General features: G+C 34.0%; 1 protein-coding gene across 1 annotated transcript in view; it reads right to left on the bottom strand.

Annotated features, from left to right (window-relative positions):
* Positions 1-27,544, bottom strand: part of CDH2 (cadherin 2) — a 204,110-nt gene that overhangs the window by 43,361 nt on the left and 133,205 nt on the right. Inside the window, exons 3-7 of the mRNA XM_004455761.4 lie at positions 12,602-12,828; positions 10,764-10,910; positions 8,911-9,066; positions 4,649-4,793; positions 1,814-1,986 (exon numbers count right to left, since the gene is read on the bottom strand). Of these exons, the coding sequence (XP_004455818.2) occupies positions 1,814-1,986; positions 4,649-4,793; positions 8,911-9,066; positions 10,764-10,910; positions 12,602-12,828 (848 nt within the window). The remainder of the gene's footprint in view (positions 1-1,813; positions 1,987-4,648; positions 4,794-8,910; positions 9,067-10,763; positions 10,911-12,601; positions 12,829-27,544) is intronic.

A 27,544-nucleotide genomic window follows, 5' to 3' on the forward strand; every position in this document is an offset into this window, starting at 1 on the left:
TTTCATCCTCTTAACTAAATACGGCCTCTTTGATTTTTAAACATGGTTGGTCTGCTTTAGTAAAACTGTCTTTAATTCTCTATGACTCTTTTTTTTTGTCATAACATAGGCAGGCTAAATGTGATGGGAGTATGAAAACAACCTTTATGAAAACAAGATGAAGTCCCATCGCTGTAGCTCACAAAAGAGCGTGTGAAAGAGAACTGTTAGGACTGTGCAATCAACTAAAGCAACCTGGCACTCAAGAGGGAATATTAAAAAAATACCCCCTATTCTTATATTAAATACAGCATGTGTGCTAATTTTATCAAAATAAAAGAAAACTGTGTTATTCCATAAACTATTGTAATGTATTTCATTATATAAATTCATATACATAGGAATTCGATGTATTTCATATAGTAATGGAAGAGGTGAAAAGACATCGACATGTTCCAAGCATCACTGAACAGAAAGTACTACTGCAAAAACTAAATGCATTTCAATAATCTCTGACCCAAATAATTCCTAGAAAAAGAACCATTGACACCAAGCAGGTAACAGGTCTAAGTCTGAAGTAAGGCTCTCAGCTCAGTTGTGAATAAAGTAGTCTTGAATTATTTATTACAGTGTTTCTTATACTACCTTGTGCATATAATTAATTGCAATAGTAGTATTTTCTTTGATCCAATTCAAGTGACTGCTACTAAGGGGAAAAAAATGTCAGAAAACCAACTCCTAAAATCCTTGTCAATAGTATTTATTATACTAGATACAATGTTCTCCCTTTTGACATACTTGATCTGAGGTCTCAGTAAAATAAAAGCTGACTCAGCCAGAAATCAAGAAAGCAGGAATCCCTATGAGCTGGCACTTTGATAATTCACTCAAACAATGATTACTGATGGCCCAAATAAGGACCTTGAGAATATATAAGAAAATGGCCAGAACAGGGAAAGGATGTAAAAGATTCCCTAAGGGTGGAGTTTTCCGGAGAGGTTATAAGCAGGGCTTGAATCAGAGCATGAAGTACCGGAAGTCTTGAGGTCAAGAAGGTACCAGGCATTCTTGACGGAAAGAAACAAAAACAGAAACATCAAGGTGTAAAGGAGTGGGAGGGCTGAGACCAATCACAGTGAGACAGCCATTCCCTTTCAATGGCCAGACGAAATAAAATTTCAATGTCTTCAACATTTTATGCTTTTTCAACAAAATATTATTATAGTTATATATACTTAAACTACTATGCCAGAAGTGTGTTTCTCTGCATTTGCAACTTGAACAGTTTGTAAAGAGAATTAACCCAGTCACTAGGGTTCCAACCTGTTAAATTAAGTTAATTTTAGAGTTAAGAGAAAATTCTGATAAAGGAGACAATCTCCTTCGCACTAAATCAGATCATCCACAGAGGCTATAAAAATACTAATTGCTTCCATGTTATTTGTAGTTTCTTAAAAATACAAATGCTAAAAATTATCCTGAATTTATGTACACTTTATTTTTGGATATGATTTTTTAATTTAACTTTTCACCATGAGCCTTTGAAGTAAAGGAAAACTGAGGAAACTCTTTTAAAAAATTAAATTAGGTACCAGAAAGTTCTTGGCTGAACATGGCCTATAACCACATTAAATAGTACACAGACTAGCAACGTTTTATCCAGAATGCATACATCATTTCACCAAACTGAAGTTCTGTACAAAAAATAAAACAGCTTTCTTAAAAATTAGCATTTTAATAATATTATGAGATATATCACCTGGAGATAATGTATATGTGATACCATTCATCTTAAAGAGCAAAACCAAACTGAAACAGTTACTGGTTGGCTTACTTCTCTGTCAAGTCCAGCTGCCACCGTGATGATATCACCAGTCTCATTGTTGATTGTAAACATGTTGGGCGAAGGGGTGCTTGGAGCCTGGGACAGGATTCTGTACCTCAACATCCCATTTTGGGCCTTTGGGTCATCAGCATCAATAGCAGTTACAGTCATCACATACGTTCCTGGGGACAATATGAGTGGAAAATGAATGCCTACCCTTCATTTTGGATTCTCTTAAACAGAAGATACAATTACCTTTTGGATGAAACTTATTTTCACTTTTTCAAAACAAATATTTAATCACTTAGATGTGATTACAAACCCTACTGATGAGAACACTACTCACCTAAAATATATATAAAACACAGTTTAGAATATTTGAAAGAGAAACTCATTTATAAAGAGACAATTTTTCATCACTTAGAGGACAAATTCACTGTCCAATTTAAAAGAGGATCACTTCAGACCTTAATGTATAAATAATGCAAATCAAAAGAAATACAGATGCAGTTAGAAACATATTTTATGGCCACTGATTCCTTCTCTCTGCCATACTTTCTTCTGTTATGCAATAACATCTGAAAGGGCATGCTGAGCATGATTCTCCCTGATGCCAAAGTTCCTTTCTGAAAGTAAGCTCTGTGCATAATGAGGCACATGCCATTTATTCAGGTCATAAGGAACCAATTCAGGCATTACTGTTTTGGTACACTGAATACAGATTTGGCATGGTGGTTCATTATTTCCTAGGAGATTAAAAAGAACATTGTAACCAACTTAGGGACTTCAATTTATTAGACATTTTGGAAAGGAAATCTACAAAGCATTAACATGAAACAACTTCAAACTAGCTAGACAAACTATTTTAGGAGAGAAAAGAGTAGTTACTATTTAGGGTGATTTTTTTTTTTTTAAATGTGAAATGTTTTCCTTTCAAAAAATGGAATTATAAACTTTTCTATCTCTGGTCTAGCTTCTTCCTGACCACTCTAAACCTGTTTCTAAGCTAGGGTCTTTAAAAGTGCAGTTCTCTCTACAAGGTAGACTTTTGCCCCAGAATGAACCATGAGTTGATCCCCACATTCAATCGCTTTTCAAAGAGCTTATCCCTCGAAAAAAGCCGCCTTTTTTGATCATGTATGTGCCATTTTCACAGTTTTATTTTTCCTCAATTCAACTGTCATGGTTTAAAACTGTCTTGTATCTTGCTTTTACTTATCTTCCCTACTAGAATTTAAGCTCTAAGAGAGCAGGAACGAGCTGGTCACTGCTGCAGCCACAACGCCAGGACGATGCCTCATACACAGCACACGCTCTGTAAATATGTTGAATGAACGAACCGTTAGCACAAAAAGTAGCTTCCGAATCTCAGGCCAAGGTACTTAACAGAGCGCAGTTTAACTCACGATTCATCACGTTTTAAAACCTTGCCTAGAAGGATGTTTTCAGCCTTACAGAACTACCACAGGAAAGACGTTAATGAAATGTCTTTATTCCTGGTGATCCCAGGAGGGTCGGTTGGGAAAGGGAAGCTTAGATTGAAAATCAACGTCAAAAACATAATAAATATACCTTTTAATGTTTTTGGCATTTTTTGGAAGAAGTATTTTTGATAAGGTTTGAAATACTAAGGGAAAAGCGAACATAAATGATTTTTAAAAACAAACAAACAAACAAAAACCCTCCCCAGCCAGAAAAATACCAAATTTATTTGTCTTGATTTGGACAACACATGTGTTAATAAGGGTATGTTTAACATGCTATGATTTTACAGTATTTCAGTGCACTTAAGAAATCTACTTTGAAAATGTAGCTCATAAGGACCTACAGATGGTTGAGCCCCTACACAGCAACCCCTGTCCCCGCCCTGTCTTCCCTCTCCAGCTCGCCACCCCCCATTTCATTTCTGAGGAAGAAAAGAATCATAGTTGGACCAAGGTAAAGCACCAATTTAAGGCATAGCTGGTCATATCCATAAAGAAGTTTATGCATAAGGGAACTATATAAACTGGTAGAGATGACAAAAATAAGATGTAGCACAATTTTAAATGTAGATGCTTTTTTATATATGAAAAAAAATTAATATAGAGGATCAAATCAACCTAAAGGTCAAATCATCTTTGAAAGGCTGGCCAAAAATTTATTTTTCTCATCTCTATACCAACTGATTTTTTTGTCCACTATATTATCAACTAAATAGGTTTTTCTGGGTTTGTCATTCTACTGTGACTGAAGTCTACAGTGTTTTCTGTACAAAATACATTTAAAATCTTAGTCAAATATCACTTTAAGAGCTTTTGGCAAGTGCTTTTCTAGGTCAGGCTGCCAGTCTGAAAGAGAAGCCTGCAGAGGACATGCAAGGCCTTCCTGAAAGTCAGTATCTAGTATAGCTAGAGGCCGGCAACCTCCTTTCCCCTTCTGGTTTTCTTTACCATCTGGCCCCAGGTATACCAAGAATCTTTAAGGCTTTCGAACTGTGCTTTAATTTCTGCTACAACTGATGTGATAAAAATCTTCTGGTGCTCACTTCTTAGTTGCAATGACTGTTACCAGACTGAAAACATCCTACAGATTCTATAGTATCATGTCAAATAATGTAGTATGTTATGTGTTTTCCGAAGGTGGGAAAAATTATTGAGGGTCATGAGAGTCATATTTTTATCTTTTCTCTCTTCAACCTCTTTTTCCTAAATTACCCTCCTTTTTCCAAAACTAAAAGCATTATGAATGAAAGAAAATTACGCTAGACATCTCACACGAGTTCCCTCTTTCTTGCTTATACAACGGCGCTGGATTACACTGCGGTTCCTGAAGTAACCTCCACGTCATTATCTTCAGACTTACCAGGCTTGGATCCCTCGGGTACTGTTCCATTCCAAACCTGGTGTAAGAACTCTGGTCTGTTATCATTCATATCAATAACATTGATGACAATGTCAATGGGGTTCTCCACTTGATTTCCGTTAATATCTACTGCATGCGCCCGCAACTGTGAAAGTTATTAGAAAACATAACTACTTAACAGATTCCCGTATCAAGTGAGTAGATAAAATATATAATTACCGTGCTACTGAAATCACAAGACTAGACTGAGAACCTGAAATGCAAAAGCTGCTCATCCCATCAAAATTTAAGTTGGCCCAATTCCATATAGTTAGAGGGGATGGTGTAGCAAAAAGCCACCACTTACATATGCTAGGTATTGTGCTCTGAGCTTATGGATATTAACTTATTTAATTTATATGTGACAGAAATGAACTGTATTTTCAGATGAGAGGCTCTAGCTTCAGAAAGGCTAAGTAACTTGCACAGGTCACACAGTTCTGTCTGGTAACAGAGCGGGATCTAAGGCCAGTTCTGTCCAGCTCCAAATTCCTTTTACTAAATCAGTACATGTGATAAGTGTTCATGCAATTAAAAATGTTGTACTGGCACAGAACTGTAATAAAGTTCAAGAGAACAGAAAAAACTCTAGAAAGAATTAAGGGTAATAGGGAATTTGGACACGATTTTTGTTTTATTAAAATGCAAAAGTTACTCATATATATTAAAAGTACATAAATATATAAGATGGCTTTTTCCCTCTCCCCAGCCCCATTTCTCAGGTTTATAGGAATGCTTCTAGAAATTTTATCATTTTTTTCTTTCTAAATAAATATAATCATTCAGTCATTCCTGGCAGAATATTTTCAAAATCATTTTATCTAGTACACAGAGATTCATTTCATTATTTTCAATGGTTGGGTAGTGTTCCATCGAATTATTTCCTTTTAATGGGAATGCTTCTACAGTCTTCCATTTAAGTCAGATATAGGCTGTTGGTTTCTGTTCAGTATGCTTTACTGAATTAAAGAGGCATCAACATAGCCCTCTGTTATTTGGAGGTTAGATAATGCATTTAACAATGTAAATCTTATTATTGCCTTTTCAACATTTATGTAGATAATCCTTTTTTCTTTTACTTATTTAATGCACTCTATTGCATTAAGAGGTTTCTTAATATTGAATGTTCTGAGCAATTCTAGAATAAATTCTATTTTGCTATGGGTTGTGATGGTTAGGCTCATGTGTCAATTTGGCAAGGTAATAGAGTCCAGTTGTTTGGACAAGCAAGCACTGGCCAAATTGTACCGTGAGGATGTTTGTGGACTTAAATCATCAACGAGCTGATTGCAATCTATGGCTGAGTGCATCTGCAATCACTGAGGATACTGCCCTCGGCAATGAGAGACATCTCATCCAAACAAGTGAAGGCCTTAAAAGAAGTGCTTTCAGCAGTCTGGGAGAAAATTCCCATCTCTGCTGCAGACAGCCAGCTTCTCCTGGAGAACTCACCCAGGACCTTCACTGGAGCTCCTGGCTTGCAGACTGCTCTCTTGGACTCATGTGTTCCCATGATTATGTGAATCCATTTTATAAAATCTTGTAATATTTACAGATTTCTCTTATTGGTTTCATTTCCCTAGAGAACCCTAACTAATACATGGGCATTGTATTTTAAATGTGCAAGTAGCATACATTTGGAAAACAAGGAATTTGCCCCCAAATTTAACTGAACATATTTAGTTCCTGGGTTTTAACCACAAGAGTTCAGCTAGTGCTAGTGAGAGTTCATTCATATAGACAGAGCTAGTTAGGGTTTCTTTTCTGTATTGATGTTATTTATACTCATAAATTATAGAATTTTCTAGTTAGTGTCAGGTTTATTGTGTATTATCTTTATCAAATTTCCCTTTAAGTGCTGTGATGTCTTTGTGAAAGGTTTGGAAGTTTTCCTTCTTTCTTTATGTCTTGGAACAATATAGAAAGCATCCTTCAAGGATTTTAAAAGTATAGGCTGAAAGCAATCCAGGCCTTGTGGAGAAGGGAGTATTGAACAATACTCAGCACTTAAAATATTTTTAAATTTCTTATATGCTTATTTGTCTGTTTAGATCTAGGAGAGTCTTGGCCTACCAGACGTCAACAATTTTTTTTAGCAAATAAATACCTGGGAAAAGAGTTTTTTAATGACTAAGAAGAATTGATAAATCAAAGGGGAAAATTTTCCACACACAGTGTTGGTACAACTGGGTAGCCATAAAAGCAAAACAAAATTATCTATATTTGTTCTTCCCTCTTTTTATTAAAATAAATTCCACGGAAGTTAATATTTGACTGAGAGAAAAAAAAGGATAAAAACTTGGGAGATTAGCATCTTGGAGGAAGGAAGACCCTTAAAAATGTCTCCGGACAGTCAGAATGCAGGATAAAAAACAAAAAAAAACAAAACAACAAATGTGAAAATGTAAAACTATAAGTTACAGTATAGTAAAACCAAAGACAAGGTTTAAAAACAAACAATAAAAAGGCAAAATATATGACTAAACAAGCATTACTATCCCTAATAGATAAATGGCTCTTAATAGCAGTTAAGAGTAAAAGCTAAACAATCAAAAAGAAACTTATCAAAAGACAGGGAACAGGGAATTCCTTTTGAATGGATATTCAAATTATGCCACTTAAAGCTTCAAGATAATTTTTTTTTACACTAATACTGACAATAAATAGAGAATGTAATGGCATGTAGAGTGTATCATATACAGCATGAGGGAGCAGAACCCAATTCACCAGTCTAGAGAAAAATTACTCTCTATTTATCAAAATATTTCCAATTTTAAAGTTTTATTCCAGGGATATAATGGGAAAATAAACAGAAGATGCTACTTATATTGGAAACCACTAAATGAAACATTGTAAATTATCTATATATCTACCAATAAGAAATTAGTAAAACTATATTACATTCATACAACAGAATAATTTGGAATAATAAAAAATGATGATATAAATAATTATTATCTGACATGGAAAGATGTCAAACTTTATCAACTGCTAAGTAAAAAAAGTTCATCAGAGAAAATAATCCCAATCTCAAAAGAATACATTTATATGTCTATGCATAGTGAAACATCTGACCATATATTCACCATCACATTTAAAAACAAAAAGAGAAAGATTATTTTTTATGTACTGGGCTTACTAAAGATTTTTACTTTCCTATTAATAGCCTTCTGCATTATTTGAAAAGTTTTACTTTCCTTTTACTCTCTGAAAGGAAAAGATATTTTCAATAAAAGTTTTAGTTATTCATTTAGAATTAGAGACGTAATAAAGATCAATTTAGGTTTCTATATTAGACTAACAAATAAATTGTTGACGCTTTATTGCAGGAAAATGTACATGCATGGCTTAAGTAAATTAAAGTGTTCCTTGAATTTGTATTTTAATATTAGATAATGCCTGATTTTTAAAATACTCATTATATTATTTTAAAATTGGAAAAATCAGTTTCAAATGTGCATAGCTTAATAAATATAAACAAATAACTAATATATAAAAAGCTGTTGTAAATCATTAAGATAATGAATACAATAGAAACAAAGTACATAAAATAAAAATAAAGATAAGAAATACAAATAGACAACATATTTAAGAAAAGATTGTTCAGACTGGCAAAGACTGATGAAAGACTTAAATGGGAAAAGGAAATCTCAATTTCTGGTAGGAATATGAAAATGGTACAACCTTCTGGAAGGAATATTGCCAACAAGTAAGAAAGCAAAAATGTACTAACCATTTTCTAGAACTCTATTTAATGGCAATAATCACACTGCAGGAGCAGATTAATGTAGCAAAGCAACACGCATGTCTATAAATAAGAAATTGTTAATAAAATCTTAGCATATGCATTCAAGGGAATAGTGTACGGTCATTAAAAATGTGATTTTTATGTGTTTTGCACCAAACACTTTTGACTCCATTCAGAATGGTAAATTTGTTCTAGTAAGTGTTCTTTGCCATGTATATAAAAGTAAGTATCAACATATAAAGAGTAGCGAGATTTTAGGCAATTTTATTTTCTTCGTTGTCCTTTTTCAGCACTGTCTGGTTTCTACCATAAGCGTTCATTCTGTAAAAACATGAAAATTATTAAAATAAACTGAAATCCTATGTGGTGCTAAAACTCTCAGTATCAAGGTTTTAAGACTGATACAAGAGGCAAATGTCAAATTCGCACACATTTCGAAGAACCACATAGTATGAGAAGCTGGCTGAAGACTTACATGAAACCGGGCTATCAGCTCACGATCCAGGGGCTTTGTCACTGACAGCTGACCTGAGATGGGGTTGATAATGAAGATACCCGTTGGAGGCTGGTCTGCGCCTGGCCCGGTGACACTATACCGCAGCGAAAGGTTTTTATCTCTATCAGACCTGATCTGAGAATCAACAAGACAATCGTATTCAACCAATGAGAGACTAAATGAGCTCGTTATCAGAGAGAGGGCATGCCACATCTCAAGCCCTTTTTCAGTTACAAACTTAGACCATCTCTTCCCAGCAAAAGGCCTACCATGGAAAGTCTCACCAGTGCTGTTCATCTTCGCTGCATGATGAGACACTTTAAAAATCTTATCACCTGAAAGCCTGGGGCAACATTAACATCTAAAAGAACACTCAGTAGGAACAGGGCAAAAAGTCAAAATTAAGGAGTGTCAGTTTTTCTAAAGGATCCAGTTCTACCCTGGGAGTTTCTAGGTTAGAATATTTAACACAGTAACAGGTGTCCAATTTAATTAAAAGAAAATTTGTTACCTTTTCACATCAGGCGTAAGGTAAGTTATCTAACCCTGGTATGAAATATCCTCACAAGGGAACTCTAATATTATGGTTGAGCCTGGAAGTGAGGTTTCTATCCTTGTATGGTGCTGACATTACTTATTGCAACCAAAGCTTCCCATATCATTTCAAGTTGGCACCTATGACCCTGAATTCTTTACTAATAACAAAGCATTCAAGAAGTGACTTTAAAATATATTTTATACCCTCAAAATTTATACCCATTATAGATACACATTCTTCTTCTCCATATACAACGACACCCAGGTAAATTATAAATTAGAGTCATGGGAAGCAGAGGAAGCTATAGAAAGGGAGGAGGAGGAAAGATACAGAGAACGAGCTGGTTGAATGACACTGTCGGGAGGTGACAGAAAGAGATCTTTATGTATTAGATAAAATACACCTAATTCATTAATAGAATTTAGGTGTTTTTATTTTTTAAGTTAAAGGAAAATTCTTTTTTTCATTTTCCATTAGAGTAGAAACAATAGAAAAACTTTATTTGGAGGTTATATTGTTCATTGCTAAATTGAATTACAATGTGCTTTAGAACAGGATATACAACACAGATCAGTGACTTAAAACATATAGCTTTCAGTAAGTATATGGTGGTATGCTAAATTAATCATACAGAGAAACATTTACATTTTAATAAATGGGAATAAAATGACACCTTATTTTCCTTTTGTAATGGCATTGCTAATTACACAAAAATATATAGAAAATCTATGATTTTTAACTCTGCATGGGAAGGTATGCATTTGGAGCAACTGAAACAACTTCTCAGTTTTGAAAGCTTGTTTTTGCACAGCACTGAGGAATCTGTTTATAGCATCAGAGGTCTTTTTTCTTTAAAAATTTCTCAACTGCATTTGGTGCTGGCATTTTTAGCTATGATTGGCCCTTCAGTTTTTTTCTTTCCCCAAGAGCTATCTGTATATGGCAATGGTCATCACGGAGACCTCAGGTCTCACACAGGAAGTACGGCAGTGTGCACTAGGACATGAAAATTCATAAACTGGAGTTAGGGGCTGACATATTCAGCTGTGCACACTGAATCACCTGTGGCATCTAGGACCTACAGAAAACTCAGTCTTTAAATAATCCAAGAGATTATATAATAATGAGAAGAAGGTTTCTACTACACTTGTAGAAATTCCATCCATATATAAACATATATATATTTTTGGTTTCTATATGTCATAATTTCTCCCTTTTAGAAAAATAGATAAAAAACATGTCTCACATACATTTGCCACATGCCACAGAGACAGTTAAGATTGTACCACCCTACCCTGACAAGCTCTTGAGGAAAAGGTCCTCTGGAATTTTCTGGCAAGTTGATTGGCGGAATGACCCAGTCTCTCTTCTGCCTTTGTAGGTAGCCATTGTGCTTGGTGAATTGTCTTGGGAATACTATGTCTTCAATTTCTTGTGATTCCTTTGCATGAAAATACAATAAGACATACCTGAATATCAGGAGGAACGTGTTCTGAATGTATACCAGTATTCGTGGATACCAGAAAGTATAGGAATCAGAGTTTATATGAACAAGAAAACAAAATCTGGAGATTCTTTACTTCATCTCCTCTATTAAAAGAGTAGAAAATACCATAAAACTTTTGCCTTACACTATGTTCATTGAAAAACTGGATTCTAAACAATTTATTTTGTGGCTTAGCAGTGTAAACTAACTTCAGCTTCTATAAAGCATCTTAGATAGTAGTTAATATTGACCAAAATTTAATAGTAACCTTTTATATATTTCTCATTAGTTTAAACCACAGTTCAAGTAACGTGCTACTGTACATTAAATTTAGATCTTGGTGTGCTAAAATATAATTTGAATTCCAAGAGAAGTTTAATACACACTGGTAAGGAATGTCTCAAATATTTATGACCCTATTAAATCCCACAGAATTAATGCGGTAATTATTCTAAACCTATGTCAGCCATGATGGATGCTGTAGATGACCCACTTTGCACACTGGGTATTAATCTCTGCTGGATGTCAACATTTTCTCCTGTTTCTTCCTATATCTGGAGACGATTTAGCTATTAGCCCTTGCTGCATCAGTGCAAATATCCAAGCTAGTATGCTGGAACACAGCAGATCAACAACAACAACAAAAGCATCTTTTGCTTCATTAGCTAGTAGTTTCTCACTTGATATTACACAAATGACATGATTCCCCTCAACAGTTAATAAATTACCAACTTAAAACTCACATTGTGAAACCCCAACACTGGTGCAAGAAAAATGATATATTTTCCTCTAGTATATATATTCATATTTCATAAGTGTATACCATAAATATATTAAATATCAGAAATAAATGTATATATTCCTATCCCTCACAGTGAGATTAATATATAAAATATAACTGTTCTAGTTCATAAATTCATGGACTTCAGAATGTATATATATGTATGTGCCCCTTTGTTCTCTGTTTTATATTAAAATAATAAAGCTCCCATATCTTTATAGAAGCAGTTTCTATAGTTTATTTAAAATTCATAATATGGTGACATACAAAATAAGTGCTCAATAAATGTTTGTGGAATTGAATAGAAGTGTACTCTGTTAGAAAAGTACCTTATTTATTTTTTCTTGGCTCAAAGCAGCTTCCACCAGAGGGAGTATATCATTCCTAAAAGTCATGTCAGTAGTATAAATAATTCATACACCCCAATTTGATTATTAAAGGACAAGACAAAAACCAACACTCCTTGCCAGAAATGCTTTCCTGTTACTACTGTAAATCTGTACTTCCTATCTAATAAATTTGACTGATGACATCTTGCAAAGAATTGTTTATTTTGTAGTTACATTTAGCAGCTTGTAAAGCTTCTAAGCAATTCAAAGTAAACACCCATTTCTAATTTAAATTAAGTTATAAATCTCAATGTACAAACATTTCAAATACAATTTTCAGGTGCTTAAAAGATATTTTGTTTCGATATCTTATAAGATTTCAAACATAATAAAATACTATTGAAGTGACTGAAATGGATAAAGTTTCAAATATTAACCATCCACTAATAGGATATAAAGCAAAGCATATATCTAGTTCAAATTGTATAAACCTGATTTTTAAATATCAGCTCCAAAGCCATATTTGGAGACTCTACCTTCACTGATTCCTTGGTCAAGGCTGTCTGGAGGTTCAGTTTTACTGCCACTTGCCACTTCTCCTGGGTCTCCTTGTCTTGGGCATATATCAAGAACTTAGCATGCTCAGAAGAGAGTGGAAAGTTTCTCACTGCATACACCATGCCATCTTCATCCACCTTAAAATCTTCTGGTTCGCTGCTTTCATATTGTACTTTCCTTTTTCCATCGCAGTTGCTAAAATTCACTGCAAAAAAAAATAAGAGCCTGATTATTCTACAAAAGCAAAAGCAACTAACATCTAAACCTATCCTTTTTAGCTTAAAGGATCAAATGCAGTAACATGAAACATAAAAGTTGTATTTTTATATTATTAAAGGAATTCTCAGACTATAGAAAACCAGTCGTGATTTGTTTCAAAGCCCTCTGCTACCTTTCATAGTTCTCTAGATACAGTGCCCTTAGGAATTCCTGCTTTTTGTCCTGATACCACACAGATATTGCCTCTACCCCCAGACAAACTCCTATGCATCCTTCAGATCCCAGTTCAAAAGTCACTGAAAGTAGAAATGACCCCCTGACCTTGGTCTCCATGTGGCTATCTGAGCTCTACTTCACTCTGCCCAGGCCTAACATAGTGAGAGGGTTAGCTCCTATATCCTGCTCATTCCTGGCACATAATCTCAATATATAATTTTTGAATGAATGCTTAAAGGAAGAAAAGAATTGCTTTTAATAATATTAAATGCTCACTCCTCTCCAGGATTACAAGACATTATGACAATTAAAAGGTGAATAATTTGCAATAATTTGCAATTTCTATTACACATTGTGTTTCTCTGAAGCAGCAGAAAATAAAAGTGTATCTCAAAATAAATTTTAAATAAAAGTATCTATGCTTTAAGAATAGAACAAAAAATTTTCAGAATCTTAATCATCTCTATCTTAAGTGAAATGTCTTAAAAGTGAAAAATACTAATGCTTTCTTAAAAGCAATGCCAATCATAGCTTATGTCTTCTCAAATAACAAAAGGTAAACCATATACTTCTGAATGTAGGTCTAGACATTTTCAAGGCTAAAAAAAAATATTCTTTAAGGAAGAAGATTATTTCCTTTGAAATCCTCAATCATTCCTTTTGATGAAAAATTCTATGGTGAATACCAAGTAAAGGAATCATATGAAAGAAGCAATATTTCATTTCTGAAAATATCTGATGCTGTGGTTGACCATAATTATTTAGGATACATTTTGGGATGCACATAATAGTTACACATTGCAAAATATAATCAATTACACCTTTTGCATCTCTCCAGGATGTAAGTAAACCCTCTCTACCCCACATAGCAAATGAAGGCAGTTCTTTTGCTTCCATTAATATAAATTCACTGAGTTGTGCTAAGGAACCTGCCTGCTTATTTCCCATAGTAACCATAAAATCCTTGATAGGAGCAATAAAATACTTAAATTACTAAATAAATTATTTTCCACATGATCCCACAATTTTCATCCTTCAGATCTCAAATCTTTCAAAATGAAAATAAAAGCCATCTCTCAAACTAAATTATGTTAAACCAAAATATTTGACTTTGGAGTAGAAGTATCCCAAAGGGTGTTAGTATCTTAATTACCCCATCTTAGGTACCATGTGGTTTAAATGTGGAAAATGGAGATCTTTCTATAGAGCAATGTCACCCACTGCTTATCTTTCATTAAATAAAGAAAAGAACACAAATAGCACAACTGTCCTTTGGAACCCTGCCAAGAAATCAGAATACAAGATTGTAAGCATCTTTGTATACAAAAAGTATTTTTATATCACCAAGGGGATTCATGTTACCTGAAAAGATAAAATCCAGTTCAGAAAAGTATACATAGGCTTATACATTTTTCTGTGAACTTGTACCATTCTAGCGTTAAGCCTCATCGATTCACTCCTGGGTCACTGCAGCTGCCTCCTGCCTGGTCTTCTCCCACCTTCAGGTGATCACTCACCCACTGCCAGAAGAAAGTCCCTGTTGTGATTTCTCCCTCTCTGTTTAATATCCTGTAATATTACATGTATGTCCTTTAACCCAGTTAAGAATGCTCACTTAATTCTTAATTGTCTCTTAAATCTTGGGCTTTACTTCAGCACATATTCTAAAGCATATTCTGCCCAGTCTGGCAAATTTCTCCATCATCGTTCCCCCATACCCCTAGCACCGAATGCCCTTCCCATTTCCACACCACCACTCCAGGGTCCATCAGTTGTTCCCGCCATTGGTCCACTGGGGCACCCTTCGGAAAATGTCAGCTTGTGCCCTCATTTGGGACTTCTTGAAATTTTTTATTTTTCCTTGCACATGCTTTTGCATTTCTTGTCTACTATACACAAATGAGCAGTTCTATTTCAAATGCCTTCCTCCTTAACAGTTTCACGTGACTTGGTCTTCTCTCCCTCAGCAGATTGTAAATTCATTTTTGTTTGCCGACAGGAGTCTTGTTTGTTTCCTGTGACACATACCAGCGACAGGGGCAGTACAAATACTCATTAAATATATGAAAGCTGACTGTATACATTTCTTACAGTATTTTTAAAAACTAGAAAATAGATTAAAATAGAAATAGGCACAGCCTCCTACAGCAACATTCAGCAGCAACAACAAAAACAATACAGGGTATTTCAAATAATTTGACTTTGTATTTTAATATTTATTGAATGGCAAGCATCGAAAAAGACACTTTAGATCATGGTATATATTTAACCTAACAATTACATACAGAGGCTATTCCTATTTTACATAGAAGGAAACTCAGGCTGTTTAGCTTTCCTAGTAATGAGCATCTTCAGCATCTACGCCCCATGACTCCTCCTTATTCTCAGCCCTACAAAAAGGGCAAGACTCTTAACTCATTTTTCTGAAGTTATTAAAACCTGAAACTTTCATAAACAATAAAAGTAAAGAAATGACAAAGAGGGCTATTAAATGTTTGTGAACAGAATAATGCCAAATTTAGACCTCTAACAGGATCTCAGCAAAGAGCATATTAAAAAGCCCGTCTTGTGGTGGAGTGTACCCCAGATGACTCTAGAGGGGAGCAGGAGAGCCCCTTCAAGCAGGGAGAATGGGTATGGCAGGCAAGAGGTGAATTCACACCAGCTGTTACTGGGGAACTGCCCCTTACTCTGGCTCAGCTATCTATTTGGATGCAAGTTTCAGAATGATGCAGGGAAGGAAGGAAGGAGGTCCTTCGAAAAAACTGCATTTGCTAAGAAGGAAAAAAAAATGTGTTTATATTCCAAAGGGTCACCGCAAGTCCCCTGAAGGAGAAACAGTAGGTGTTGGTGAGTCTCACACTGGAGAAAAGGCATTGGAGGAAACTGCATAAAGGTCAGTTATTTAAACTCATTTTTTTTTTCTATTACCCATGTCTCTAACCTATAAACACTATGAAATGGTTTAACAGATCCGTTATTAAAATTTTCTGGGCATTTAAAACAATTGGCTTTAATATTAAAATAAGCAACATTTGGGGTACTTTTGAGATTTAAAGAAATGTGAATTAACGCCTTAGCCAAAAATAGGCCATTCACCAACTGAAAACGTTCTGTTTGGTGAAATATTAGTCCTGCCTTCTTCTGGTAATTGTGAGTTAATACATGAGGGTGCCTGGCTCACCTGTTTCATCTACACTAACCACATTTGCTATTTTCAAGTCACACATATTAAAAAGCTGGCTGATTTCTTTGGGTAAAATCTGAATTCCATTAATTAATCACTAGTCAATGTTTATTACTTGTTGTTGTGTTCATTTGTGACTTATAGATGACTAAGAATATTTTCTCAAATTTAACAAGATTCATCTCTGCCCTAGGGACAAGGGCTGGCACTCATTCAAAAGGAATTTTTTAAAAATAGAAATTTAGATGTTACTGTAGGAAAAATTTGCAAAACTGCTCTATTAAGAATCTTAGTCCCTGTACCAGTACATATTCATAATTTATAAATTATATTTATAATTTATTCTCCTTTCAAAAAGGTTTTCAAGAGGCCTATGATAAAATATATGTATTAACAAGCCTGGCTTAATACAAAAATGCAAGTTTTTAAGAACTTAATTTGAAGGGAGAAAGATGTCCAAGAGATATAGTTCAATTTTCAATATTATTTTTTAAACTTAACTTTGAAGATTAGGAAAATAAACATCATGAACATTTGACTCTTCTAAGAGGAATGATACAGTTCACCTGGAACCAACATGTTTCTCTTAGGGAAATATTTTCCATATGAATCCTATGTAACTTAATGAACAAGATGTTCAACTTTTGGTTTGCAAAATAGGACACAGATTTTTTAATTATTATTTTAATACATGGGCTTTTAAGAAAAGGTGATGCCAAACTTGTCTTAAAATAAAACGCATCCTTACAGGTGATGGTCTAATCTGCTAGATTATCAGGTACCTGAAAGACTTGGCGAGTTGTCAACACCCTCAGTCTTTCGCAAGACTGAACTGCCTCAAGCTGGTATTGGTGGGAGCTGGATATTATAATTGAATCAATAATTTTTTATCAGTGCCCTTGGGTCTAATGTGTGAAGATGCTGAATAGCTGTTTAAGTAATGTCATAATATTTTATCAGAGACATGAAATAAAGTTGAAATTCTACAATTAAAAAAAAAATCAAGGAACTTGACTTGAAATCTTTTTCTGACAGAACAATCTTCCTCGCCTCAAAGCATTAATTTTACTTAAGTGCTCAGATAACATGAAGCAGAAACCCCAGAATTTCTTAAAAACAGAGAAAAATCCATTTCCTCAGACAATTGAAAGAACAGGCTTTGCCCACTGGATTATTCAAATTTAAAACCAATCTACTCATGAGTGAATGTGAGTAGATAAAAGCATCATAATATTAAACAAGATATTCACTATTAGGCCTATTACATAGTTTATGTGCATAATAGGTAGTTACTGAGTTCTAAACAACATAAAGCTTGGTTAACATTAATACCAAAGGAAATACATAGGAAAATAACTATTTTAAAATACTTTTGCAATCTTAAAGCAATACTTCAAATTAATATTAACCATAAAACCATAAAGTTCTTATAAAATATTAACAAAATCCCACGGATCTTATATATGAAATATATTAGCAGTTAATAGCTCTATATAAAACAATAAGAATGGAAATGTGCAAATATTCATAAATGGTTTATAATTTTTTGCTAAAGAAAACATCACACCAAATTTAGAAACAATTATAAGAGAACACTATAAAATATTTTGTGCCTAAACATGCCTTCGATTTTCATGGTCTTTTTCCACATAACTTCTACCTCTGAAGGCATATTGGGATAATAGAAAGAAATAGTTCAGTGTTAACAGATGTTCTCCTTCCATAAGCACAGAACAGTATCTATTAATGAACTAGATATTCATTAGTGAAGAAATGGAAAGAAGAGAAAAAGGGAGGGAAGAATTTTCTCACCATTGTTTTTCATAGTGTAAACAATTGAGAATGATTTCTAAGTGGCAAGTTTGCTGAGAAGTCTGAAAAAGCGGCTGAAATTTTCTTTTTCCACCTCAGGCCCTTGCAAAGTTTCAATACAAAAGTTAATAACCATTACCGGACCTAACAATTCTTTTTACACATGCACATGGATAAACTAGAGAGGATTTGGGAATTTTTGTATGGAGCTTGGTGAAAAAAGCCATTGCAAGCTCTTTATAACATAACTACAATAAGAAAAAAGAAATATAAAGCTTAGGGAAAATATTGTTATTTAATAGGTATACTCATCATTTCAAAGAAAATCTTTTCAAAATCTTTAATGAGAAATTTGAGCTTGTGTTCCTGAAATAACTTTTTCATAAGAAATTTTATGACTGAAACAGCAAATTCTTGATAATTACCATCAATGAAAACTTTGTTCACAAAGTTGGTGGCAGCACATGGTGCCACAATGTTTATCACTTTATCTTCAACTGACAAAGTTCTTTTTTATCATGAACCAGAATTCACGTAATGTGATTTATTCAAATTACATTTTAATGGAGGGATATTTTATGAATCTTCCTTTTCTTACATCAATAAATGTAATGTTGACATTCCTCGTGGTGGAAATGCAAATGCTCTTCAAATTTATTTATATTATTTCAAAATAATGATGAAACTTTACTTCAAGCACACACAAGTAATGCTTAATAGCCTTCATAAATTTTTTTTAGGATTTAAAATAACATCAACTAAACATCACAAGTGCATTTTTATCCTTTTTCAAAGTTGGAGTTTTGCTTCAAATCTATGCATTTTGTGAATTTGTATAGTATTTTTTACACAGTGTTTGCAGTTTTCAGCTAAGTTCATTCAGATGCTCCAAAATGTCAGTTAAATAAGCTATCTTTTCAAGCAAATAACTCTTTTAACAAATCTACAGTGAGCAACATTCACATGTATAAAAAATTTCTTTGAGTTAATGAGCTCTTGAAAAAAAGAAGTGTTCTTTAGACAGTCCACGCCCTTTGGTGTTCACCAGGAAACTGTGATATTATAATCCCCTAACTTAGCATAAATAAAGAAATAAATAAAACCATTTATTTAGATTTACATTTTGATAATATCAATTTCTGTGGAATTAAGATTTAGGAACAAACTTTTATATTCAAGAGTTTCCATATGAGTAAAACCCACATAGGATCTTGGGATTCGCAGAATAAACTCTTGATGCAAAATAAAGCCTTTATACCTTCATGCCATGATGCCATTTGGACTGGAACATTAGATTCATGAAATGTTTGCTCTAATATTGTAATTTGTTTTATAGTGATCATTTGCGTCCTTGAATATATAATCTACAATGGTTTGTTTTGATTATTTTGCAGGATAAAAAAGGTCATTTTGGTGGGGGCAGGATAAAAAAACAGCCAACCATTTCTCTTTAATGATTCTAACTATTATTATTAACTAGCACATTTAAAACCATTGCTGTGCAATAACTGTTCGATTTAGTCATCTTTTTGGGATTATGACCTGTGACATGTCCTCAATGCCTGTCCTCACAGTTTTATTCAAAAGTGGATCCTTTTCTACTTCTGCTTCACTGGTTCTCAGCATACCACTGGATGATGTATAAATGTATAAAAGGGTCAGAAAAGAAGAAATTCTGCAATTGGATGAGGCATTTTGGTTTAAAATGTTAAATGTGAAACCTTGTAAATGGCTTTTAGAAGCTGATCATATAGTGTTATAACCCATCTTGTAGAGGAAGTTTCTTATTTTCTGCTTAAGAGTGTCCAAAAGCTCTGCCTAAGATGGCTGTTTTAAGATAGGGAGTTCCCAAAATATGTCTCATATACAGCTTCATTTGATCACTTTGGCATGCATATAAAATATTTAGACCGAGTATGAGAGTACTAGAGTGCATGGATTCCAATTTAGGGTAATCATTATTATATTACCGAATTAGTATCTTAAATATTAGGGGTGGGGGAGTTGGTAACCAGGTCTTTTTCTGTTGACTTAGGTCTTTCCAGCTTTCATCTTTCATCCCTAATTTATCCATTCTGATGGGAAAGTAGACATATAAAAATGAAATCTAAAGACAAAACAGACTTCAGGCATGTATAGCTTCAGAAAATCTGTATTTTAAAAAAAAATAAGTATTTAAGGTCATCTGCATTCTTTAAAATGCATTAAAATAAAGTATATGAAAAGTCTGACAAAAATAAACATATGGGAGAGCAGGTGTAGCTCAGTGGTTGAGCACCTGCTTCCCATGTATAAGGTCCTGGGTTTAACGCCCGATACCTCCTAAAAAAATAAATACTTTAAAAATGACATACAGAAAACCAAATTATAATAACTGAATATTCATTTTCATTTAATTTAATAATTTTTCAAGTCTCAACATATAAATGTAATCATTATATTCCTGAATAATGAAAAATTATTTCCAAAACGATTTCTGGAACTTATAATAAAACTTTAGTTTTATTATAACTTTAGTTTTATTATAAAACAGCTGCTCATTTTTGTCACCTAAAACAGTCCAATCATGAATATCAGTACCACACCTGTATTCATGTCACTCTGGTTGGAAATTCTGCCACACTGCTCTGAAGTTAAGCCTTGCGTAGACATTAGTAATGATCACCAATATTTTAGGTTTTCCCACCCTTCCTATTCAGAAAGAACACTCTTTTCATTTATCTTCACTTGCTTTGTCCAGTGAACTAGGGGGGTGAAGTGGACGGGACACATCACTTCCAGGTGACACATGTGAAAGTTGTTGCCCTCTTCCTCTGTAGTGGTAATTATGAATGCAAAGGTTTTGATGGAGGCAAAATGAGCAAAATTCTCTGGAGGAGTGAGTTTAGCAAGAAGAAGAGTTGCCCTGCAGAGCCTCCACCCACATAGGACTTTGTGTGAATGACACATAACCTTTTTTTTTTAATGTGTTAAGCACAGAAAACTGCGGGGTTTTGTTACTGCAACACATCCTAACCTAGCATGTCTGATAGGACCTTGACATGAGTGAATTAAAATCCTCTCAAGGTAGTCCTGAAGTGTCTACAAAATGAAATAAAACAGATTCAAACTTATTGTAGGTTATCTCATAAAACAAAAGCATTTTTTATTCCCAAAACTCCTGGTATTCTTCCATTTGCAAAAAAAGGAAGTTTTATTACGACATTCCCTAAAACGTTATGAAATCTATTAGAGAAGCTGCTGTTTCATTCTCTTTCCAGTGAAAGTCATGTAATGTTCAACATCTATATATAAGTTGCCACAAATACAGGAAAGGAAAAAAGAGCTATGACATTCTTCTTTGATATGAAATTGAAAAAAAAAATCAAAACAGCAGTAGAGATTTTACAGAAAGATTATGATATTAAAAAAATATGAAATTTAGATTTTCAATAGTCCAATAATGCTATGCAAATGATTTTATGTATTAAACTACCAGAAAAGCAGTGTGGTTATTACTGCATTCTCTTGTATGAATCCTAATAACTCAAACGTTTTAAGCTGCGCTTCACTTCATTGATATTCTTCCTCCAGGCATCTCTATGCTATGAAATTCAATGAAAAGTCTTGCTTTTGACAGAATCCAGCTAAAAATATATGAAATTATCAGTGCTCAGGCAGAATTATTCTCTTTTTTGCAGAGCATACACATTAACAGATTACACTGAAATATCAGTACCTCTAATTAAATTACTCTGACAGGGGACGGGTCATGAAGAAGCTCTTTTCCCCTATCTGGATGGTTATTAGACTCAGAAATTTGATGCAATTTCATTAGCTTCATTTTTCAGGCTATTATGTCAACAAAGAAGGAATCCTAATTCTAATGTTTTTAAAGACGGGTTTCCATTAGTTTTAAAAGAAAAAAACTTGTCAAACACTTTACAGGAAACAATAATTCTTACTAATTGTCGTTTTTAAAAACACCACTAGATAACGAAAAAACACCAACAAAATAGAAGTAAACACTTGTGTCAAAATCTATTCCAACAACAAAGTCCCAAAATGTCCCACAATCCAGAGATAGCAGAAGTTTCTCCCTACAGTGCCCGACTTACTAAGCCATAGGCACTCCAAAAGGATTTTATAATGTTTTATGAAATTTGAATAAAAGAAAATAGTATATAGAATAGAAATTTTCAAGGAACAAATTTACCCTAGTAGTGATATCTTGTTAACGTTGCTAAATGAAATTAAAGTAAAGTATAAAGTATATTAAAACTCAAACCTCTTTGCAGATTGGAGGAACTTTGTAACTGAACAAGTGGCACTTAGGAGGAGTGGACATAACCATCCCAGGGTCCACAGGATGGAGGAATAGAGCATGGATTAGAGTGGACTTACTGATATTCTGCTATGGATCTATTGTGATCCATAATGGAAGAAACTATAGCATTAATGTGGAGAAAATGGCCATGGTAACTGCTGAGGGTAGGGAGAGGAAAGAAGAGATATGATGTGGGGACATTTTCAGGACTTGGTGTTGTCCTGGGTAGTACTGCAGGGACAGATGCTGGACATTGTATGTCCTGTCATGGCCCACTGGGTGGACTGGGGGAGAGTATAAACTACAACATAAACCACTATCCATGTGGTGCAGCAATGCTCCAAAATGTATTCACCAAATGCAATGAATGTGTGGTGATGATGATGAAAGAGGCTGTTGATGTGAGAGGAGTGGGGTGAGGGGGGTGGGGTGTATATGGGGACCTCTTATATTTTTTTAATATAACATTAAAAAAAATTAAAAATTAAAAAATTCATTTATTAAAAAAATAAAAAATAAAGAAATAAACAGAAAATTTGGACTTTAATACTAAATCCCATGATAGCATGCATATTATTTCTAATCACTGCCTGAATTTTAACATTAGCAACATAGGTACAAAGTATTTAACATATACTGAATTCCATTTAAAATTTTACCAAAGTTATTATCTATCCCAAAGACATTGAAGGTATTCAAAGCAGTTATATAAAAATGTTAAGCTGAAATGAAATTTAAGTAGTAAAAACAATGAACTAATTCAAATATAAATTCATTTATGCAGTATTGGGAAACATCACCATATAATCCGGACAAAACAAAACAAAACAAAACAAAACAAAACACAGTCTCCCACTTTTCAACTGTCTGTCCACCTTTATCCAACTTTCTGAAATATTATTTTATAAACCCTAGAAAGTTCTTCTAGCATGAAGGTGTTCTTCCAACAACCTCAATATGTCTTAGTCCCACACCAATGTGCTCTAGTTTAATATATACAATTATAAGGAAAGGAAGAGTAATCTGTAATATATGATAAAAAATGGGCTACATTTTAATGCATTAAAATAGTAATAAAGATCTATTTAAAGATTAATTTATTTTATACACATGCATAAATGCTTTGAGGTAATAATCTTAAAATACCAGTTAATTCTATTTAGAAATTATATTTTTATGCCTTCTAATTTTTTATTACAATGTCCAGGACTGCAGTTATTTCACAATGCTATCATTTGACCTAAATACAAGAACTAAAACTATAAAACTCTTGAAAGAAACTAGAGAAATATTTTCAGGACCTTATATTAGAAATGGATTTTTAGACTTTACAAAGAAAAAAATGAATAATTAAAGAAAAAATAGATAAACTGGACTTATAATTACAAACTCTTGTGCATCAAAGGACATGATCAAGAAAGAGAAAAGACAACTAAAAGAATGGGAGAAAATACCTGGAAACCAGGTATCTGAATATATACAGAACTCCTACAACTCAACAACAAAAAGACAATACAATTAAAAATAGGCAAAGGACTTGAATAGACATTTTACCAAAGAAGATAAAGAAATGGCCAATAAACACATGAAAAGATGCTCAACTTCATTAACCATTAGGGAAATACAAATCAAAACCCCAATGAGATACTATCTGACACCCAATAAAATAGCTATTATTTAAAAAAATAATAACAACTACTGTGGCGGAAATGTAAAATGGTGCAGCCACTGTGGAAAACAGGTGGGAGGCGTCTCAAAAAGTTAAACATAAAACTACCATACAACCTGGCAATCCCACTTCTAGATAATAATACCGCCCAAGAACTGAAAGCAGGAACTGGGACAGATATTTGTTCCTCAATGTTCACAGCATTTTTTCACAATACCCAGAAGTTAGAAGCAGCCCAAGTGTGAATTGACAGAGAAATGGATAAACAAAATGTGGTATATACATACAATAGAATAGACATTATTCAACCACGTAAAGGAATGAAGCTCTGATACATGCTATAACATATATACCAATGTTAAACTTCTTGAACTTAATAATTGTATTTAAGAAAGTTAAAGAAGTGAATATCCTTTTCTTAGCAAATATAAATGGTAATATTATGTGTTCAAGGAGCATGATGTTTACAACCTACTCTCAAATGTTCACAAAATAGATACATAAATAGACAGATGGATACATATACGAATAGACAGATGGATAGACAGAATGATAAGGCAAATGTGGCAAAATGTTAAAAGTTATTGGATTTGGGTATCTGGAAGGGGATGCTGAAGTTCTTTGTAAGGGTTTTGTATTATTTTTGCAACTTTTCCTGTAAGTTTGACATTTTCTTTAAATAACAAAAAAAAATTTAATGCTATTACTGGTTTAAAAGCCAAACTAAAAACAGTCCTCTTCAAAAGGGTTCTCTGCCTTTGTCATAGCCCAAAATGAACATCTACCTCTGTGAACACACCAACTCAGGAACTTGAATAGCTGGGCAAAATCTGCTGCTTCAACTGACAATAATAAGCCTCATCCTCCTTAACAGGCTGACATTTCCTCTTCGAGAAATGAGTACACTTCTATTTCACCATTCTCATTAATTATATCAAACTGAGTGGGATTAATTGTCACACAGTGTAACTCTATGCCAGCTCATGTGTGCACCATACTGTGATTTATCTGGAAAGCATCTTGGGGCACGTGTGCCCTGCTTAGGAGCACTAATCCTTTCCCCTGGCCCCTCCAAAATGCCACCTTAGCACTCTCTGTCCAGCTGTTGCATATACTTCCGGAGGGCCAAGTTGTCTTTTAAAAATGTTATACATACAAAGATTTTGCACATTTAATTTACCCCATGTAAATACAAAAACATGCATTAAAGGATTTTTATTAACTTAAATAAGATGATGTCAAGGCAAATATTCTGTGCACATATTATTTGCTTCCAATTTACATTTCTCAGTCTGCATGTATTAGCTATAATAAATTGAGTTATGCTGAAACAGTATCCTTATCTTGCTCTGATCAGTAGATGCAATAGGAAGACTAGTCTGAATGATATCCTTTAGCCTAAATATCCCCAAAAGCTAATGTTTTAGGGCAATATCTTTTAAACCTGTTTTTTAAAAAAACTAACAGTAGATATTTGATTTCCAGAGGCATGAAAATGAAATAGAACAACAGATGTGAATAATTAGGATGATAATAGAAAAGAAAAACATCTAAACAGGAATGATGAACAACCAATTAAATGTGAATTTTTCATCTTAAAAATAAGGAACTTTTTTTTTTAAAGGCAGACAGAGAAAGAAAACAAGAGGTATAAAGGAGTCTTCCACATGGCATAGCACGGTGTAACAGGTTTATGTTTTTAATATATGCCTAGCTCCAAATATATAGCAATAATAATAAAGTATAAAGAGAAAAACAAATTGAAAGCAGGGATTCGAACAGATATTTGCACACTGATGTTCACAGAGGCATTATTCACAATTGCAAAAGACAGAAACAACCCAAGTGTCCATCAACTGATGAATGATAAGTAAAATGTGGTATATACTTATATACAATGGAATATTATTTACGGATAAAAAGTAATGAAGTCCTGATATATGTGACAACATGGATGAACCTTGATGACATCAGGTGGAGTGAAATAAGCCAGACACAAAAGGACAAATACTATATGACCACACTGATTTGAAATAATTAGAATAAGCAGAGTCATAGTGTCAGAATCTAGAATATATGTTACCTGGGGACAGAGGGGTGGGGATGGGGCAGGATACAGGGAGCGGAAAGTTGAGGCTTAATATGTGTAGGTTTCCAATTTGGAATGATGGAAATATTTTGGTAATGGATGGTAGTGATGGAAGCACAACATCATGAAGGTAATTAACAGCCTTGAAATATATGTCTGCATGTGCTTAAAAGGGAAAATGTTAGACTGTATATATGGAAACAGAAAAACAATTTTAAAAATCCATGGAACTATACTACGCAAACAATGAATCCTAAATTAAACCATGGACTATAGTTAATAGTACAATTATTAAAATGTGCTGTCATCAATTGTAACAAATGTTCCATATCACTGTAAGGTGTTAATAATAAGGTGGAATATGGGAATTCTGTATCTTATGAATTGTATGTTTGTTCTGTAAACCCACAACTTCCCTAATAAAGAAAAAGTATTAAAAAAAACCACAGAAACACAAAAGAGATAAAATAAGACAAAAGCTAGTCAGACTCAAAATCAAGACAAATATCTCTGTGGAACAGAAATGTTTGAGTTGCCACCTGCACAGGAAGCAAGCAATGGCAACTGGATGTCTACCTTCTGGAGAGTAAAGGGGAGTGATAGGGACAGGGAGCAGGGTAGAAGAAGCTGGCAAGACCACCTGAGGCCAAGGATGGTGGCTGTGGCTATGGCTGTGGTTGAGGCTGAGGCTGAGCTTGTTTAAGGGCAGAATGAAAGAGCAATGAAAACAACAAAAATTAAAATAAAAAAAATCCTACTCACAAGGAGCCTGAAACATGCAAATCATCACATAGCAAAAAACGATGCTAAGGACAGCCAACAAAATCAACGCTCGGAATCTAATGCACATCAAATGAAATGAGTTTCATGGAGCGCTGTGCTGGTTTCCCCTACCCATGAGCAGTTCCCTCTCTATTCTCACTTCTCTTCCTTTATGGTTTGATTTTGAAAGGCCCATGGTTTTAAAAACCATCTGCACGATATGGATCTTGAAAATGTCTGTCTAAACCTTTACTGTTCTGCTGAGGTTGGGACTCCTATAGTCAAAACCGCTACTTGACATCCCCCCTTGGATATCTAATAGGCAACTCAAATCAAACAAGTTCCAACTCTTGATTCATGTTCCCATCCCAACAAACTCCTCCAAGATAAACAGTGTCACCCTTCTCAAATGCTAAGACTACAAGTTTTGGAGCCAAGCTCCATTCTTCTCTTACTCCAAATGGAATCTCTTTGCAAGTCTTGTCAGATCTATCTTCAAAATATATCCCCAATGGGCCAATTCTCATCACCTCCACAGCTACCATCTTTATTGCCAGCCATTGTCTGAACAGGGTCATGGGTATAGTTTGTAACTGGTCTTCCAGTTCTGCTCTTCATGATGCCTTAGTAATCTTTTTAAAACATAAAATCAGATCATGTT

This window comes from Dasypus novemcinctus, chromosome 16 (genome assembly GCF_030445035.2).
Source record: "Dasypus novemcinctus isolate mDasNov1 chromosome 16, mDasNov1.1.hap2, whole genome shotgun sequence".
NCBI classification, from domain to species: domain Eukaryota; kingdom Metazoa; phylum Chordata; class Mammalia; order Cingulata; family Dasypodidae; genus Dasypus; species Dasypus novemcinctus.